Below are 17,853 nucleotides of genomic sequence, written 5' to 3' on the forward strand. Positions count from 1 at the left end.
ACCTAGTTTTGTATTTTTATTTCATAACTGTCTTTTTTTTATTTCAATGACTGTTTTGGTTTCTAGTTCTTTGTATATGATGAAGCTGCTCATGATGCTGATATTTTATGTCAAAATGGAGGAATATCTGAGGGGATAATAAAACATATTTAGTCTGCTATGTAATTAACTTCTTGTTTGTTTTGACTTTTTTGTGATATATATTACAGAAAAACAAAGCAGGTAAACTGGGCAAAGATCCACTTCAGACACATTTAAAGATAAAAACCCCGCTCTTTTCACTTTTAATAATTTTTGTCTGAAATTGGACCATGATTAGCTGCAAACTAGCAAGGTGATCTGTGATGTCACAAAATCCTCTTGCATGTGCTTGTCTTGAACTCAGATTTAAGATTAGAGAAAGTGAGAGAAACACTCGCCCTTCAGCAGATGGATGTGAAAACAAACTGCACATACATCATTCTGTACAGTAAAGGCCAAGCATTCAGGCGGAGTAACAAAAAACAAAACACATTTTTAAGCAGAGGGGGACTTTAATGTATCTTCACATGGTCTGTGGTTGCTGTCCAGTAACCCTTTTCTGCAGGAAATTCCATTTAATGAGAGGGAAGTCTATCAATTTAAGAATCAAAATGTTAAACAGGATGATTAACCTCTGTGGACATATTAAAGGTGCAGTCAGCAATTTTATTTTTTGTCAAATATCCCCTCAATGCGTTAGCAGCCAATTCCGTGTGCGATAAGTTGACAAGTTGATCAAAATAAAATAAATTGCCAACTATTTTGATCATAGATTAACCATTCCAGTCATTTTTCAAGCAAACATGTTAAACATTTGCTGTTTCCAGTGTCTTAAATATGAGTCTTTGCTGCTTTTTATTGTCATTAGTGATGGTCGTTGGGTTTCAGACTGATGGCTGGGCAAAACAGGCTTTGAGCTCTGGGAAACTATGATGAGCATTTTCCCCAATTTTGACATTTTATAGACTAAACAATTAATTGATTAATCATGAAATAATCTGCTGATTAATCGATAATGTATCTAGGAAACAAAGGAACTGTCTCCAACTGAGTTCTTGCTCAAGCACTGAACAGGGTAAAGACCGTGGATGTTAAAAGAGTAAGACAGTGGGAGTGAGACAGATGACAAATCTGGCACATGACATATTTGTTTGGCTGTGGAGTTCAAATAACAATCTGTCTCCAGAGACACACACTCTACCTTTAAATCTCAAAATGAATACATTTCCCATAATCCCACTGCTTCATGCAACAATAGGGATTCCAAATGGTGTAAAATCTAATAGACTTTCCCTTTTTTTAATCACCTGCCACTGTGAAAAACAGCCATTAATGTCATCATTAGTATGCTGATGAACTACTACTGTCAATATTAATGTTACTCGTGTATGAAATCCATGTACTGCAAGGCTGTAGCCATGAGGTCAACACTTGGGGGGCGCCAAATCTGATGCACAAAATGAAAATAATGTTTATTGCATTGAGAAAATGTAACATTTAAGCACTTGCAGTTTCTCTACATTTCAGTTATTCAAAAACCATTTTTCTACGTAAACCTCGAGTTTATCTTCTGATCCAGAGCGAGATAACTTGTGCAACACATCCTGTAGATCCCCTTTCTCTCTGTAGTGACAGTCACTGTGTGTGTGTGTGTGTGTGTGTGTGTGTGTGTGTGTGCATCCTCTGCTCCGACCCAGCCCACGACCACAAACACACCATTTTATGTACAATATGTACAACATTTATTATAATTAATATATAAAATAGACAATGTACTTATATTTTCACAATAGAAAAAATACAGGTAATAAATACAAAAAAACATTTTTGTTTTGCAAGTTATTACAAAACATCCAGCACAGTTTGACAGAATGTGAGACGTTAAAATATTGAGAATAAATGCTTTGCCACACTGATATTCATATAGCTAAATATAATAATATGCCTCATTATCTGAAGGAGTTATTTGTCAACACAGCCTAATGTGTTACAATGCCTGCTTATACATGATATTGCTAGCACTATTCAGTGGCCTAGACCCCACGACACCCCGAGCCTGTTTGAGCACACGCTGGCTGAAACAGCCCGGGGACTGATGGAGGTTTTCAAGTGAATAAAGCACCACCTCTTTCTACCTTCCTGTCCCAGTTCCCAGTCCACCTTGCCTACTTTCTGTCTCCATCATCCAACTATTCCTCTGCCTTCTTGTCTCCTCCTCATCTCCATCTTTCTCTCTGCATCCCGTGGATCTGCCCGTCCAGCCAATTTAGAAGTGACCTTAATGGTTTCACACAAATAACGTACGAATCATCGTAGAAAAATAATGTCCCTCCAAGAATCCACTGTGACAAGCCAGTACAAACATGGCAAATAACACACAAACAAAAATCATCATACAGCAATATGGCCATTGGCTTTGAGCATATTTCTACATAGCTAATAATTAACATTTTGTAAAGTAATCATTGTTGCCACACAACACAATAATTAGACATATCCCCAGACTAGTCATAAGTACTTCTGAAAACACGTAAAACATCACAGCACTCGTTAGCTTGTCTTTTTCATATCTACCTTTAAATACAAATAAAATATAGAATATATCTCTGATAAATGTCACTCAACATTTTCGTCTCTCAACGGCACATACAAACATTACAAATAAGGAACACAAAAAAACGGGAATGTGTGCAGAGGATTTGCATCGACTTGAGCGTAATTCCTACCAGATGCGACTCCGCTTTTACACGTTTGTAGCAAAAATGACCAACATCTGTTGTTGGGGAGTCTCAGATATGAAAAAAAGGAAGCCACAGCAGACTTGTAGCAAAGTTACTGCACAGTAGGGACTGTGAAAATGAGCAATGAGGGATTATAGCTCAGAAATCCTACAGCAAAAAAAATGTGCGGTCATGAACAGTTGACAATGAGCGATTACAGTCTGTTTTTACCCTTTCCCCTCTTAGGTTTGCATTCTTCTAACTCCTACATACACTGAAGGCACTGCATTAATGTGAGAAATGTGTACACAAGCAGTACAAAACTACTCTCCCCTCATGTGGAGGGGTAGATCAGGTAGGAAGTAGTGGCAGGTGAATCCCACAACAAAGAATTGTCACAGAATAAACAGCTTGCACGCAGCGTTTCTCAACCTTCTCCTGGACTGTGTGGCCAATATTTGCTCCCAAAATCCTCGTGACCCTAGCAGTTATATTAGTCTTCTCCCATGACCTCGCCTGCATATCAAGTGACACCGAGGTTGAGAAACCCTGCATTAATGACTAACAAAAGTGAATGAGTCATACTTTGGGACACTGTCTTTTCTGAGGAACTTCAGGCTACAGCTACACCAGGAATGCAGGCGCTGTAGAGCTGGAGGAAGCTGCACACGCGTCCGCTCCACCCTGGTCTTTTAGCTGTTGGTCAGGTGCCATGACCGGCAGCGGAGAGAAGGCCCGGCTTTGCACCAGAGTCAGAGCTGGATTCGTTGAGCAGTGAACATGCACAGTAACTCTGGTTGGGTTGGTCTGGCTTCAGTCAGAGTCTGATGTGTCAATGTCTACGTCCCCGTGGGGTTTGGGGACAGTGTGAGGGTTTTGTGTGCGTGTGTGACTGTGAGTGCATCAGTGCTCGACGCCTCGTTCACATGAAACCTGTTCTGAATATAACTCTAAACAAAAGTAAATTTCAGTCGACTAAGCTGCGGTGTCATGAGGCTGCGTCAAGCGGAGGACACCTCCACTGGTCCTAGATGATTTTTCAACTGTTCCTGGCCCTTGCTTTGGAAACTAAGCATAGCTGTTGTCTGTTAGGTGACGTCACATGCCACTCCGTCAACACTGTGTCATGAATTCTACAGAATTCTAAAATGTGAACGAGGCACAACGCAGACAAGTGCTTAGTATTTTCCTACTAAAATCGTCTTCCTGTTCTCCGGCATGTATGTGTGTATAGACTGTGTATGCCTGCAGGTGTGTGTGTATGTGTGTCTGTGTTTGCACTGCAGGTTGAGCGTCCCCTCCCCCCCAGTCTGGTTCCTACAGCTCCTTCTAGGACGGCTCCTGATCCCTCTGAGACTGAGGCTGTTGCGGACTCTTGACGATGGTGATGACTGAGGCGGTGTTGAGACGTGGGGCTGTAGCCAGCAGGTTACCTCCTCCGGCCTCCAGGCCCCTGGCAAACCTCTGGAGTGCGGCGAGGCGTGCGCCGAGCCCCTCCAGCTCTTTCCTCATGCCGGCGTTCTCCGCCCCGAGCCTCTCCACCTCTCTCTGGAGCTCCATTTTCTGCTGCTCCAGGGCTTCACGTTGGGACACTCGTTTGACTCGGCAGCTGGCAGCATAGCCTCGGTTCTTCAAGGTGCGACGGCGCTGCTTTAACTTTTGGATCTCGTCACGGGACATGCCGCGCAGGTGGAGGTTCAGCTCTCGTACTGTGAGAGACATGAGCTCGCTGTCTGACAGGAAGGGCACATTCTCGCCACATTCCTGCTTCACCTGAAGAGGAAGGAAGGAAGGGGGGAGGAAATCGGAAGGGGGAAACATGTTGAGAGAAGAGAGGAAAAACCAATGACGTTAAATCGACTAATTAGAACGACAGTAAAACATCTTTTCAACGCTGACGTTTTCCCTCTTGTAAAAATAGTCAAAGGCTATAAACATGACTCGTTCTTCTGAGATAAGATTTTATTTCAGGCTGTGTGTTACCTTCAGGGCTTTGCTGTTTCTTTCTGATGTCATGATCCAACTGTCTTCGGCTGTTCCCCCAAAGCACCAGTCAACACAGATGCAGACACTCTGGAAGGAAAAAAAAAGGTGTGTTATCACATGTGACTGTGGACATCATGCTGTTTTGGTCCAGATCTGGCCTGACATTTACCATCCGCTCACAAGACAGCCAGTCAGGCGATTAACAAAAAAAAAAAGGAGAACCCACAGATCTTTCATGCTTCTCCAAACGCGCTCTCTCATTAAACTCTGTGGTTTGATGTTAGGAGGAAGGGGAGGTTTTGAAAGCGACATGCCTTTCTCTGTTAGCTGGAAGAGTGAGGGGGAAGTTATCATGTGTCTGCCCTTTGGTTGCTCAAAGCAGGTGTCCTAACCAATTCCTTCAACAGTTCCTCTTGTCAACACAAAACCAACGGTTCAGAACGTTCATTGTGAGAAAAGACAGGCAACTATTGTGGGATGTATTTCTCATTGTTTCATTTGTCTCATTTAGGTGAAAAGGAACCCAACGTCACTATGTGTTTTTATGATGCTCATTATTTTTTGCCTCAAACCCTAAAATGAAAACCAACTGAATCATTATATTAAAAATAGGAGACTAAACAGTAAGTTTGCTCACCCTTAAATTGCTGCTTCCAGTAACAACCTGTAATAACAGCTGTAAGAGTGTTTGTTTAAGTCTGTACCGCCTTAGCGCTACTGTATTTGGAAATTTTCTCCCATTCTTCTCATCGAACAGTTCACACAAACTGTGTGGGGACTTCCTACACTCCTCTTAAGGTCAGCTCACAAAGGTTGTTGTGTGGGATTTAAGTCCAACGTCTAACCGGGCCAACTTAACTGCTTTCTTTCCTCCTTAGTCACTTCTTTGATTTGGCTGTGTGCCTCAGATCACTACCACGTTGATATAAATGACTCTGCACTTCAACTCAAGGCTATTTCAGATATATCAATTTCATCTCCAACCTGACACAGGAGAGAAATTGCCACAGAAGCCATGCTGTGCCTGCAGCAAAAATATCTTCTGACATTAGCATTTAATTAGGACCAACAAGTTCTACTTTGACATCATAAAACCACAGGGGGTTTTCCCACATGGCTTTTGGAGAGTGAAAGTGTGAACTTTTATATTGCTGCAACATTGGATTTTCTTTTTAGCGTGAGTGGGCTTTCATTTAGTCCCTTTGTGGCGCATAAGTGTTAAAAAACCATGTTAACAAGCACGGCTGCATGATACTGCATGCACATGGGGTGACAAAATACAGTCCAGTCGTTGCTGTGATGTTGCTGGTTGCCTTTAGACGGGTTTACTGGTGGGCAGAGAAACAGGCTGATCGAGACAAGATCTCGCTGCAGCATAATTTCACCACTTCTTGATTATAATCTGTGTGTCTTGGCACCTTTTTAGTCTCTGTCCTCTTGTAAATCTATTAACAACATCTTTAAAAAATTATGTGACAAAGTGTTCGAGGGAATCTGTTGATAAGAGTCTTTAAATTCTAGAGATATTTTAGTTTATTTAGTGTGAATTATCTAAGCTCACTTCAAGGTAAGGTAAGGGGATTTCTGTTTGCTTTGGATATACTGTTTTTTGTTACATTTATGACCCCCAGTTATGAGGATATTACACTTCTGTAAATGGGGGTTTTTCATTTTCAATTTGACGACTACTAGGAAGTATACAAGCAAGTCATTTTAGCTAGAAAGTCACATTTCATCAGTTTCGTTTCTGGGGGCACTTGAGTTAAGTTACAAAACCAAAATCCAGCTTTCCTAAAACTTGACTTCACAGTAAAATCAGCATTAACGGTACATGTGGGCCTACAGCTCATGTAGAGTAGGGCTAACTAAAGAGCTAAACTAAAAGACCTGTGATAGTGACCTGAAGTTTGCTGACAATAAACTGCATTTCCCGACATGCGTGGGACGTGGAGGTTGCAGCAATAGCGGTTGTCCGACCAGCCGGCGGACTCCGGCTGTAAACCGATGAGACCGCCGTTTCGTAAAGTCAGGGTGATTCAGCAATAACCCGTTTGCTCAGCTCTGCCGAGGCTGCCAGTCAGTCCTAACCCTGGAAAACCAGCTGTGACCATGTCTTTATGAGTTTGTCCAAACAAAACAGGATATCCACGTTTGTACTTTCCTATAAATATCGCTTTAGAGGACGTAGTACTTTTTAAGTAACGCTACCACAGTGGAACGCAACAAGTGAACGCAGCACAGCCAAAACGCGACTATTCAGCGGTTTTTTTTTTTATGAAGCTAAACACCCTACTAGCTAATATTTTAAACATTTAATGACCACATAACAAACAGGGAACACCAACCACGGCTGGAAACTGTTAAATTTATCTATCTACATCCAGAATCCACCCGTATCCTTATAGGGAGAGGAGCTGGCCAGCTCAGGGTAAAGGCGCTGCTGCTATAGTAAACAGCCATCACGAGAGCCCTCGACATCCATTTTAGTAACGTTTTAAATAATCCTTTTAAATTGTTTTGAAAGACACAGTTAACAAGGAAGTGAGGAACTCGTCTGGTTGCTAAAAGCTACGTTTAAAGAGGCATAAATATGACGAGCGGAGCCGAATTATCCGCATCATCTTAAACATGCTAGTAATGTTAACTGTTAGCAGCTAGCATCAACGGTTTCTGGTGAGCTAACCTAAAGGAGATTAAAGCAAACAGCTGCCTGCTCACTTGTCCTTGGTTTGTTGGCCAGTCTCCGCCGGATACAATTCCTCTAGTCTTCGGCTTTAACCAGCGGATTCTAGCTAAATATATTAACGTTTGATATTTAGTAAAAAATGATCATTTACCTGCTGGGTCGAAGCGACTCTGGCGACAAAATGTCAGTCCGCCTTTTCCCGGAATTACTCCGCTGCTCTCTGAGGTTGGATTCTTTCATTCACAAAAAACACAAGCGACAATGACGTCAGGCCTAAAGAATGAGGGCGGAGCCAACCCCGCCCCCGCGGCGTACTCCGGGAGGATGTAAACAAGGAATCCCTGCATCCCAGAACTTTTCCATGACCAGCCCCCCTGCTCTATTACAGCAGCAACAACTTCTCTGGAAAAAAGATAAAAACGCTGGGAGAGGCATTAACGTCACAATCTACCGAGAAGTCATATGATGGTGAACTTAAAAAAAATTAAGCTGAATCCAACAATAAAAACAAGTAGGCCTATTTAAAGCTACAATTCACACACCGCACAAACACACACACTCATAGTTCACAGTATAAGTGTCATATATGCTGAAAAGTACATTTGTGGCCATTTCACTGCTGCACTATAGAAAACCATGGCAAGGTCTTTTTTTCCAAATTCACAGGGAATTAAAAGGGCTGGGACAATTGTATTCTATTCAGTAACAAGATATAAGCTATATACAGCAGGATATTTAAGATATTTAAAAAAAATCATAAATGAAAATGAACAGAGGGAAAGCATGTATCACGAACAGCATACAATAAAATATGCCCAATTGAGGTAGATAAATAAAACTTAATTGTCATTGTTCAAGACAATAAAATTACAGAATATTGTATATCTATAAATGAGCAAAATGTATTTTCACTGTACCTGCAGTTTCAAATGTATGTTCAACATTAAAGAGAGGAGCTTAGGCTCCACTTTCACCTGTACTATAGTCTACACATCTTTGGCTTTGGCTTGACCCATGTGCCTGGTAGGGTGTATCTGAGCTGAGCTCACATTGACTCATAAGGGAAAATGTGAATATATTTGTTGTGTTATATTTCCTGACTGTAACCAAGCTCCACCAAATGGCAAAACATTGGCAATGTTTGTTTTGCACAGAATAGACCATATTAAAACACAGCCAAAATATGATATCCCTTTTCGCTGTGTTGTTGTGCTTTGTTATTGGTCTCACCATGTACAGAGTGTTCCAACACTGTATTGGTGTTATGACAATTTCAGGGTGTTCTACCAGTCTAAATCTTATAATCATGTAACACTAAACCAACATTGTGAGGTAAGTCAATGCTTGATGAGTGATATTTTGATACTCCTTTGTGATTCAATAGTGCTTAAAGGGATAGTCTGGATTTTTTGAGGTGGTATTGTATAGTCAGTGTATTACATATAGTAGATGTCAGTCAGCACACCCCCAGTTTGGAGAAGCAGGCTGGAGTCCAACACAGAAGCTAAGCAATGTACTGCTGTGGACAGGGTCAGCAACTAAACAAATTTTAGCCACCTAAAAAAGTCAGTATCAGTTTACCTGTTTGCTATATTAAGAGTATTTGTTTACCACTTTACCATGCCGCAGACAACCTGTTCCAATGGGGAAGCCATTAACCGCTTCAGTTCCCCATCTATGCTGTTGTCAAAGCCACCAGACTCCATTGATGAAAACAATTTTAGCTTGCTGAACACAGGGGCTGCTGGTCTACAGCTACTATGACGAGTTAGTTTGTGCCATTGTGTGACTTTAATGAATATTGTGCTCTAGCTCTATTAAACTAACTCTTAAATGCCAAAGTCACAAAATAACACAAACAAAATAACTGTTCAAGCAGCAGTAGATCAGCAGCTCCTGTGTTCAGCAATGTTACATCGCTTTTCTCACTGGAGTCTGGCTCAGAAGAGAGCAATATAATGGCTTCAGTTTCCAGCTGGAAAACACTGTCTGACAACATAGTAAAGCAGTGAAAACATTCTTTAACATACACCAACTTGGTGCTCCTGGACACATCTTCAGTGATGTAACCTGGGGTCATTGGGTGTTTCGGGTCTTTCAGCAATCAGACACCCTCTCCCAGGCGAACCAGCCGGGGTTGATCAAGCCCCGACTTGTGTCCAGGTAGCTCTGCCCCACCCACGGCTCTCCTCTCCTGATCCTCAGCCTATCTTAGGTAGGTATCTTAGGTTCTTATATGGATAAGAACCTCAAATCTGAATTATCCCTTTAATACAAGTCACAGTTTGTAAGAATGCAGTTGTATCTGTTTTATCATGAGCTGTTTAAATTAAAGGTTAGATTAATTATTGATTTATCTTTTAAGGAATACTTTGGAGGCCCTGGACTCAATACCAGGCACACAAACATACATTAGAGTGGTATTTTTAGCCACTTGAATTAATGACATCACTGACACCACAGGCTGCTATTAGACAGCCGACACAGCAGGGGGCGCTGTTTATTTTGGGTGACTCACATACTGACCCCTGCCCTGCTTTCGTCATCCGTCCCGACAAGCCTCACGTTTTCCTACCGTGACCTCAGTCTGTCGTTGGAGCATATGCACGCCTCCTAACGTTAGCTTTAGTAAAAGCCGGCGGGAAATCATTATAAATACATTAAACTGTCTGTCGGCTTTAACGTACTTTATAGCGACTTGTTCGCCGTACACACAGCTGAACCAAGCAGACAGAGAGGAGCGGGCTAGCAGGACATATGGCCGGAATCGAGGAGCTTTCCCCCGCTGCGGGCCCGGTGTCCACCCGGCCCCCCGAGGACGAGATTGACGATGATGAAGATGAAGACGTAAGTGGCTAGTCATTCTGCGGTACTTTGGGAATGTGAACAGGAACAAAAATTGACATGAAGTCACACAGTGTTTTTTTGAGCCTGGCTTTTTCTTCGCTAAGCATGGCTAGCTAACATGGCTGTACCAATGCTAGCTAGCTAGCTACCTGAGGTGTCTGCTCTGGTTATGTCAGACCCTATATGAGTCTGTGGGCTGTTGCTATTTTACAAAAGTGTTCAATAGGTAAAGGTAGCCTATTGTTTCCTTCAAAGAGCAGTTTATGTCACTGTCATGCTATCACCACAGCAAATTAATTAATCACTGTGTTGACACCAACAGTTAAATCAACCTGTAGCAACCTTCAGGATGGACAAACTCTATTTACCAAATTGATAAATGCATGTGGATGTATTCTCTCAGGATGCTTTTATTCATGAGATGCTGCCTGATTGCTTATTTTCTGTTCTCTCACACCAAAGTTTCATATCTGATGTTTCTCTCAATCTCCTTCAGCTGGATGAGACACTAATGGAGAGGTTATGGGGCCTGACAGAGATGTTCCCTGACACAGTGCGAAATGCTGCTGAGGTGTCTGCACAGTGCTCTGTTTCACTGGCTAAGAAGTTTTACAGGTATGTTTACTGTCTCCCCTTATAATTGCATGAATTTGTACTGTGTGTCATGGTAGCTCAGTGGATCAAGAGATTAACTGCTAATTTGAGGGTAATCTCTGCAGCAGCTACTGGTCCTGTCTTTGTTTTCCTGAGCTAGACTCGCATCTTCCAAGTGGACGCACATTATAAATCACTGGAAGCTATTGACATACACATTTATAAACTAATCAGGTTGTTACCTTGTTTCAGCTTTTCTCGCTCTGCACTCTGGGTCGGTACTACCTCCTTCATGATCCTGGTGCTGCCTGTTGTGTTTGAGACAGAAAGACTACAGCTGGAGCAACAGCAGCTACAACAGCAGAGACAGGTGAGTGTTAAAGTGTATGTAAGATAACCATGAGTGGAGAGATGGCCACAAAAATGAAGGTTTTACAGATGTGGGGAAGCAAATACTGGAGGATTGAATGCAATATGAACAGAAATGGCAAATTGGGAGTACATCAACACACAACCTGAATGACTGACTCATTCCCTTCCAGATCCTGCTGGGCCCCAACACTGGAATGTCTGGTGGGATGCCAGGAATGATGCCTCCTGCACCTGGCAAGATGTGAGACACAGAAAGGGGCCAGCATGAACCTGAGATCTACTGTTCTGCGATACAGCGGGGCCGGCCACAAGGAGAGACAGAGAGACCATGGAGAAGGGCAAAGAACTGCAGTTTTGAAAAAAAAGAAGAAGCAAAAGCTGTATGTCAACAGCATGAGGCTCACTCCAATGTGTTGGATTGGCTGGCGGGATTGGATACGGAGGATGTGATGCATTTCTAACACTTCTGTCTCACTGTCTCTCCTTATTCCAACATCACACAGAGACTTATTTCCAGGAGAACTGCTTCTTTTTTCTTTTTCTTTTTTTAAATAAATACTTATATAGGCATAAATAATGTGTTCTCTAGGAGATAGTGGGTGCAAGTGGATAAATTGAAACAGTTGTATGTCTTGGTGTTTGCAGTCTGAAGAGCTACACTTACAGCATGTCATCATGAGCTTGCTGGTTCCACTTATATGTGGAGATTAATGTTAACAGAATATCTGACAGACAGGTCTGAAGCATTGTGGAGTGGAGCACCCTGTAGACAGTGATAATGTTGGTTTACAGAATGGCCTCGAACTTGCAGGAGCTAAATGACACTCTCTTCTGTGTGCTGCGTTTGTCTGCACAATTGTCATGGTTCAAAGTTGTACTATGTATGTATGTATGTATGTCAAAGTGCAATGCCTCTCATTTCACAGTTATTGCTTTGGTTTTAAGCAATGGATTGTATAATGTACCAACACCACATTCTGTGCTGTTAAATGATGAAAGATTGTTGTGTCTTTTTTCCATTCATAGTATGTGATATAACACAATTATTTTGTCATTTAAGACAGAACACATGTCATACGGTTCTGGACAGATGTGGTTGTGGTGGCCAATGAAGTTTTTAAATGCTAAATGTCTCAATATTACCCTGACATATCCAGTCTGAAGAGAATGTTTTCTATTCTCTGTCATCATCCATGTGAATTTACAATCTCTTACCTCTGGTCAGTAAGCAAACCCATGTTTCTGTTTTGTGTTCAACATGACTGCGAAAATTAAAGCACCGAATCAAATGGAAACCCAAGTGTTTACTTTCAGAAATGCCCAGAAATGATTGTATAAGGAATCATGAATGGAAGCCAAGTAAAGCAATGACATTTTAAATGGTTTATGATATAAAAATAAGTGAATAGGAGTTAAGGAATAATTTTTTCACTGAATTTTCATGTTTTTTCTTTTTCAACTGTCTCAAAATAGCTAACAGATTCAAATGCCCTAAACACCTTTTCTTCACAGCAGACATTTTGACTATTCATAGCAGGGAAAGTACAAGTGCAATCAAGACATTAATTATTACCCAGGAGCAGGAACTGAAGCACCTTAATATAATGCAGTCATAACTAATATTATTTACACTTGTGCTTGTCCTGCTGCAACATGTCTGCAGTGAAAAGGGTCCATTTTTGTAGTAATGATGATGATGATGCTTAGGTTTTTATTATTGTATCACACATACAACTATACCCAACCGCCATGAGACACCACAGAATAATAACATATATAGCATATCCATTATATCCAGAAAGCAGCACATACACTACACAACACTACAAAGAGTCCAGAAAACGTGCTGCATTCACTGCTCTCTTTCAGCTCCTGGTCCTGAGCATGGATGTAAAAAGAGAACTAAGGCTTATAATGGGAACATGTTCTGTTTGTTTTCTAATGAACATTTTTGAAAATTCAAACCTGCTATATAGCACTTTATGGAGTTCGGCACATGTAATCAATAATTATTAGCAACGTCATAAATTATCCCTGGTTTATGTTCGTTCAACTGATGCATTTCTAATTTCCGACTGCATTTGAATGAGACAACAATTACGGATTCCCGCCAGTTGCCTCGCGCAAGCTAATTCAAGAACCAAAGAGGTCTCTAAACATTTTCTTTTAATTTAAACTTGTATTTTTTAATCAATATCTTGAGATTCTGGTTGTTTTTGAGGTAACGCAGTCGACCAAGCAAAGTTTTGATAGCTTTACCGACAGTTTTGTTTATGTTGTGAGCAGTTAAAAAAACAGTGTAAGCTAACTAAATTAGCAATTTGCTAGAAAGATTAGCAAGCTAATTTAGCTAACCTTGGCTAATGATCCCTACTGATTGACAGTAACTGAATCTTAACATCCATTTTATCTTCAGCGTTTAATTTATAACGTTACTACATGAAAATGAAATGTGCAGAGGACCAGGTCGTTGAAGAAGATAGTGGTTACCAGGATGAGGAGGTGAGATATAATTAAAAATTCTAATAAACTTTGCTAAAAAATTCCCCCATAGCCATTAAATTTTTAAATGAGTTGCCATCAATGCTAATTATGAGCCTGACTAACAATTTAAATGACCAAACTGTCCAGATAGGAATATGTACACAACATATATCAATATAATTGTAATAAGAACAATTTAAAATATAAACTTTTTTTATTGAAAACAATTTAGCTAATGTAATAAATATTATATGACAATAGTGTGACAACCTAATCATATACTGATAACTTATGCATAACGTTACTACAGATGTTTTTAGGGTCAAAAAAATCTCTTCAGTATTCAAGTTTACTGCTCAGCAACTTCCTCATATAGATTTTCTTTTCCTCTGACCCTAACAGGAGTCCTTCTTCCAAGACATTGACCTCCTACAGAAACATGGGATTGTGAGTAATAAGCAGCAGGGCTGAAACATGTGCAGATTTTTCACATCAGTTCAAAAATAATTTGTATATGTGAGCATCTCTCTGTTCCTCCTCACTTGTGACCACAGAATATGGCAGACATCAAAAAGCTGAAGTTAGTGGGCATCTGCACTGTGAAGGGGATCCAGATGACCACTCGCAAGGCTTTGTGCAACATCAAGGGCCTGTCAGAGGCAAAAGTGGAAAAAATCAAGGAGGCTGCTGGGAAGATGCTGGTAAAATTGGGATTGTCTCCTGTGAATTTTGTGTCATTCTTTAACCTGTTCTCATTTATTCCTGTGGAAGACTGAACTACTTGCACGCTGCAGAATGTTTTATGTATTAGATAATTTCCTTTACATTGTAGAATGTTGGTTTCCAGACTGCCTTTGAGTACAGCGCCAAGAGGAAGCAGGTGTTCCACATCACAACCGGGAGCCAGGAGTTCGAGTTAAGATTTACTCTTAATATTGTTAACATGTTGAATGTAGGATTTACACCACTGAACATATCTTTTTATATTTTTATTTTATGCATTTACAATTGCATATACTATATTATCAAGGTGGGAGATAAAGGGGCATAATACATATATTTTCTTAAGTATTGACATTTTATTGTGTAGATGTTAAAACACCTTTTATCTCTGCAGTAAACTTTTAGGTGGCGGTATAGAGAGCATGGCTATCACAGAGGCCTTTGGAGGTAAGAGGATGTCTTCCTATACTTTAACATATTGTATATGATTAGATTGTTTGAATATCACTTAGTTTGGAGTACTGGCTCAAAACTCCCAACATTATTTCATCCTACAGAGTTCCGCACAGGAAAAACTCAGCTGTCTCACACTTTCTGTGGTGAGTAACATGGCATTTGAAAGCGGCTGCTGATAAACCAACACTGTACAAGTCAAATAAAACAGATTCTGTGTTGCTGTTGTCCAGTCACTGCTCAGCTGCCAGGCGAGGATGGCTACTCAGGTGGGAAAGTCGTCTTCATTGACACAGAGAACACCTTGTATCCTCATGTTGATGGAAACAGCTGTACAACATTTGATATGCAGTTTGGGTGATGTTTATTTGCTGTCCCAGGAGGAACCTTGGCTATAGCTGCTACCATCGTCAACACATGGCTCCATGCATGACATCCCCACTATGTGCTGATTTTGAAAACATGTTTATAGGAGATATTTCTCCAGTAGTTGCCATAATGTGACTACACTGACTGTTCATGTGTGTATCAGCCTATGTTTCTCATTATCCTTGACTTGTACCTGTGTGGTTCCAGTCGTCCAGACAGACTGAGAGACATCGCTGACAGGTTTAATGTGGACCACAGTGCTGTGCTGGACAACGTGCTTTATGCCCGGGCCTATACCAGTGCGAACACACAGTTCATTTAGACCAGAAAACTTTTGTGGTGTTCTAAAGGCAGAGCAGTTTGTATTGAAACAACACTAACATTTAAACATTTGTCTTGCTCACTCCTCAGGTGAACATCAGATGGAGCTGTTGGACTTTGTAGCAGCTAAATTCCATGAGGAAGGAGGAGTGTTCAAACTGTTGGTGAGTAAAAGTATGAACTCTAAAAAGATGTTTTCACATATTCATCATGTTTGTGGTTTTACTTCCCCTGTCTATTTTAGTCATTCTCTGCGTGAAGCTATTGGAGGGCGAGAATGAACACATTCTTGTTTTTATTTCTGTGTGTTAAACAGCAGGCATAAATTCTAAAAGTAGGCATCTCTGTCTAGCTCCCTCAGCCTTTCAGTCTCCTTCTTGTCTGCTCCTCCCTGTTGTCAGATCATCGACTCCATCATGGCTCTGTTCAGAGTAGACTTCTCTGGTCGAGGCGAGCTGGCTGAGCGGCAGCAGAAACTGGCGCAGATGCTCTCCAGGCTGCAGAAGATCTCAGAAGGTCTGAACCAGGAGTCTGCTTATGTGCAAATATGTAAAAGCCACAGACATCAGCCATATATCTTATCTGTCATATACAGGGAATATCAGCAGAAATTAATACTGCTGTTTTTGACTAATTTAGCTTGTGTGTCTCTCACATGATGGCCTTAAATATGTATTAAGTAAAAATGGAGTAATATCCCTGATAATCCCTGATTATTTGCTTTCATTTATGTCCTTTCTTAGAGTACAACGTAGCCGTTTTTGTCACCAACCAAATGACAGCTGATCCCGGTGCAGGAATGACGTAAGAGATAGCAAATTCTCTAATTCTGAAAAAATCAGACAGGTGTTATACTTAAAATTCTGTTTGGTTGCTGACATGTTGAGTGCAACATTGTTTTGTTTTTTAAATTTTTTTGGCCTTGTTTTAGTTTTCAGGCTGATCCCAAGAAGCCAATCGGTGGGCATATCCTGGCCCACGCCTCCACCACACGGATCAGCTTGAGGAAGGGGCGTGGAGAGATGAGGATTGCCAAAATATTCGACAGGTAGTTGGCTGTTTTTGATTATAATATTGATGTTTTATTGAAGTTTTATTTCCCTGTTACCATGTTATCTGTACCCACATTTGGGCTGGGTAATAATCAATCATGATAAGAAACTAGTTATCCTCTCAGATTTTAGATATTTAAATATCATAAATGTTGTCTTATTTCCTGGTTTGAAAGGTGTCATTACAGTAAAGTGATGTAAATTTTTTGTGGTCATTATATTTACATCACTGATAAATATTTATCAGAAATATTATTGGGTAGATATTTTGTAAAAGCACCAAAACACAACACTGAAATATCTGCAATATCAATTTTGAGGTGTCAGGTCAAAAATATGATGATACCTGATTTTCTCCATATTGCCCAGCCCTAACCTGAATAGATGCTGTGACATGTCAATAAGGTTTTTTTGCCTATCATGTTAGTTTACTTCTCTCATATCACTAAGGCCCTACTCAAGGCCTTAGACAGTCTATAGTTAAAAAATAACATTTGTGTGTCCTAAAAAGTCATGTTCTGCCCCAAGTGTATCTCATGATGTGACTATTAAACACCATTTTCAAGTTGAGCCTATCTTTGTACCTGCTAATCATCAACATAGGCCTACTTGTAGAGGAGATGAAAATGTCGTTTTAAACACACCGTTGGAGGTATGATGTGATGTACTAGTGAGCGTGCAGTGCATAGTGTAGGAGTGGCTTACAAATGAACTGTCAGGAGAAGCTGTACAAAATGTATACCATGTCAAAAAACAACTGAAGATAAATGCTCTAACATGTATGAGTAAACTAAAAGTGGTTGCTTTGACTTGATTGTTAATGACTTGAATCTGGCCTGTGACCTCAGACTAATTAATGTGAACAATTAAAACATTTGGGACTCAAATTTACTCTACTTTTTTTTTTTTAATCTCTCCTTGATTTCCTCTAGTCCCGATATGCCTGAGAACGAGGCCACGTTTGCCATCTCTGCTGGAGGAATTACTGATGCCAAAGAGTGAAGGATAACACGAGGAGACACACATGTTAGCACAGTCCTCTGTTCCTGACTATTTAAAGTTATGTAAGGTATTTTAATGGATTTATTTATTGAGTTTGTTAACTTATAAAACTTATTGAAGCCATGCTGACAGTCTTGTACCAGGTACTTTTGATGTATTTATTCTATTTATACTCTGTTGTATTTTCCCTGTGTTTCATAAATGTTAAAATAAACACAAGGCA

At 40.5% G+C, this 17,853-nt stretch overlaps 3 protein-coding genes across 3 annotated transcripts; 2 read left to right on the top strand and 1 right to left on the bottom strand.

The window, feature by feature from the left end:
* Positions 1-1,739: 1,739 nt before the first annotated feature.
* On the bottom strand, positions 1,740-7,710 carry maff (v-maf avian musculoaponeurotic fibrosarcoma oncogene homolog F). Its single transcript, XM_033612204.2, has 3 exons — positions 7,565-7,710; positions 4,725-4,814; positions 1,740-4,514 (listed from the first exon to the last, which is right to left on the bottom strand). The coding sequence occupies exons 2-3, from the start codon at positions 4,755-4,757 to the stop codon at positions 4,071-4,073; spliced, it is 477 nt and encodes a 158-aa protein (XP_033468095.1). The 5' UTR covers positions 4,758-4,814; positions 7,565-7,710; the 3' UTR covers positions 1,740-4,070.
* Positions 7,711-10,022: 2,312 nt separating this feature from the next.
* Positions 10,023-11,605, top strand: tomm22 (translocase of outer mitochondrial membrane 22 homolog (yeast)). Its single transcript, XM_033611516.2, has 4 exons — positions 10,023-10,260; positions 10,757-10,875; positions 11,107-11,224; positions 11,397-11,605. The coding sequence occupies exons 1-4, from the start codon at positions 10,171-10,173 to the stop codon at positions 11,469-11,471; spliced, it is 402 nt and encodes a 133-aa protein (XP_033467407.1). The 5' UTR covers positions 10,023-10,170; the 3' UTR covers positions 11,472-11,605.
* Positions 11,606-13,671: 2,066 nt separating this feature from the next.
* dmc1 (DNA meiotic recombinase 1) lies at positions 13,672-17,723 on the top strand. The gene is made up of 13 exons (XM_033611515.2): positions 13,672-13,728; positions 14,113-14,157; positions 14,265-14,411; positions 14,543-14,625; positions 14,828-14,880; positions 14,991-15,032; positions 15,120-15,192; positions 15,463-15,554; positions 15,667-15,740; positions 15,978-16,092; positions 16,320-16,380; positions 16,508-16,624; positions 17,561-17,723. The coding sequence occupies exons 1-13, from the start codon at positions 13,672-13,674 to the stop codon at positions 17,628-17,630; spliced, it is 1,029 nt and encodes a 342-aa protein (XP_033467406.1). The 3' UTR covers positions 17,631-17,723.
* Positions 17,724-17,853: the final 130 nt, after the last annotated feature.

The sequence above is a fragment of the Epinephelus lanceolatus genome, chromosome 21, assembly GCF_041903045.1.
Source record: "Epinephelus lanceolatus isolate andai-2023 chromosome 21, ASM4190304v1, whole genome shotgun sequence".
Taxonomy (NCBI): domain Eukaryota; kingdom Metazoa; phylum Chordata; class Actinopteri; order Perciformes; family Serranidae; genus Epinephelus; species Epinephelus lanceolatus.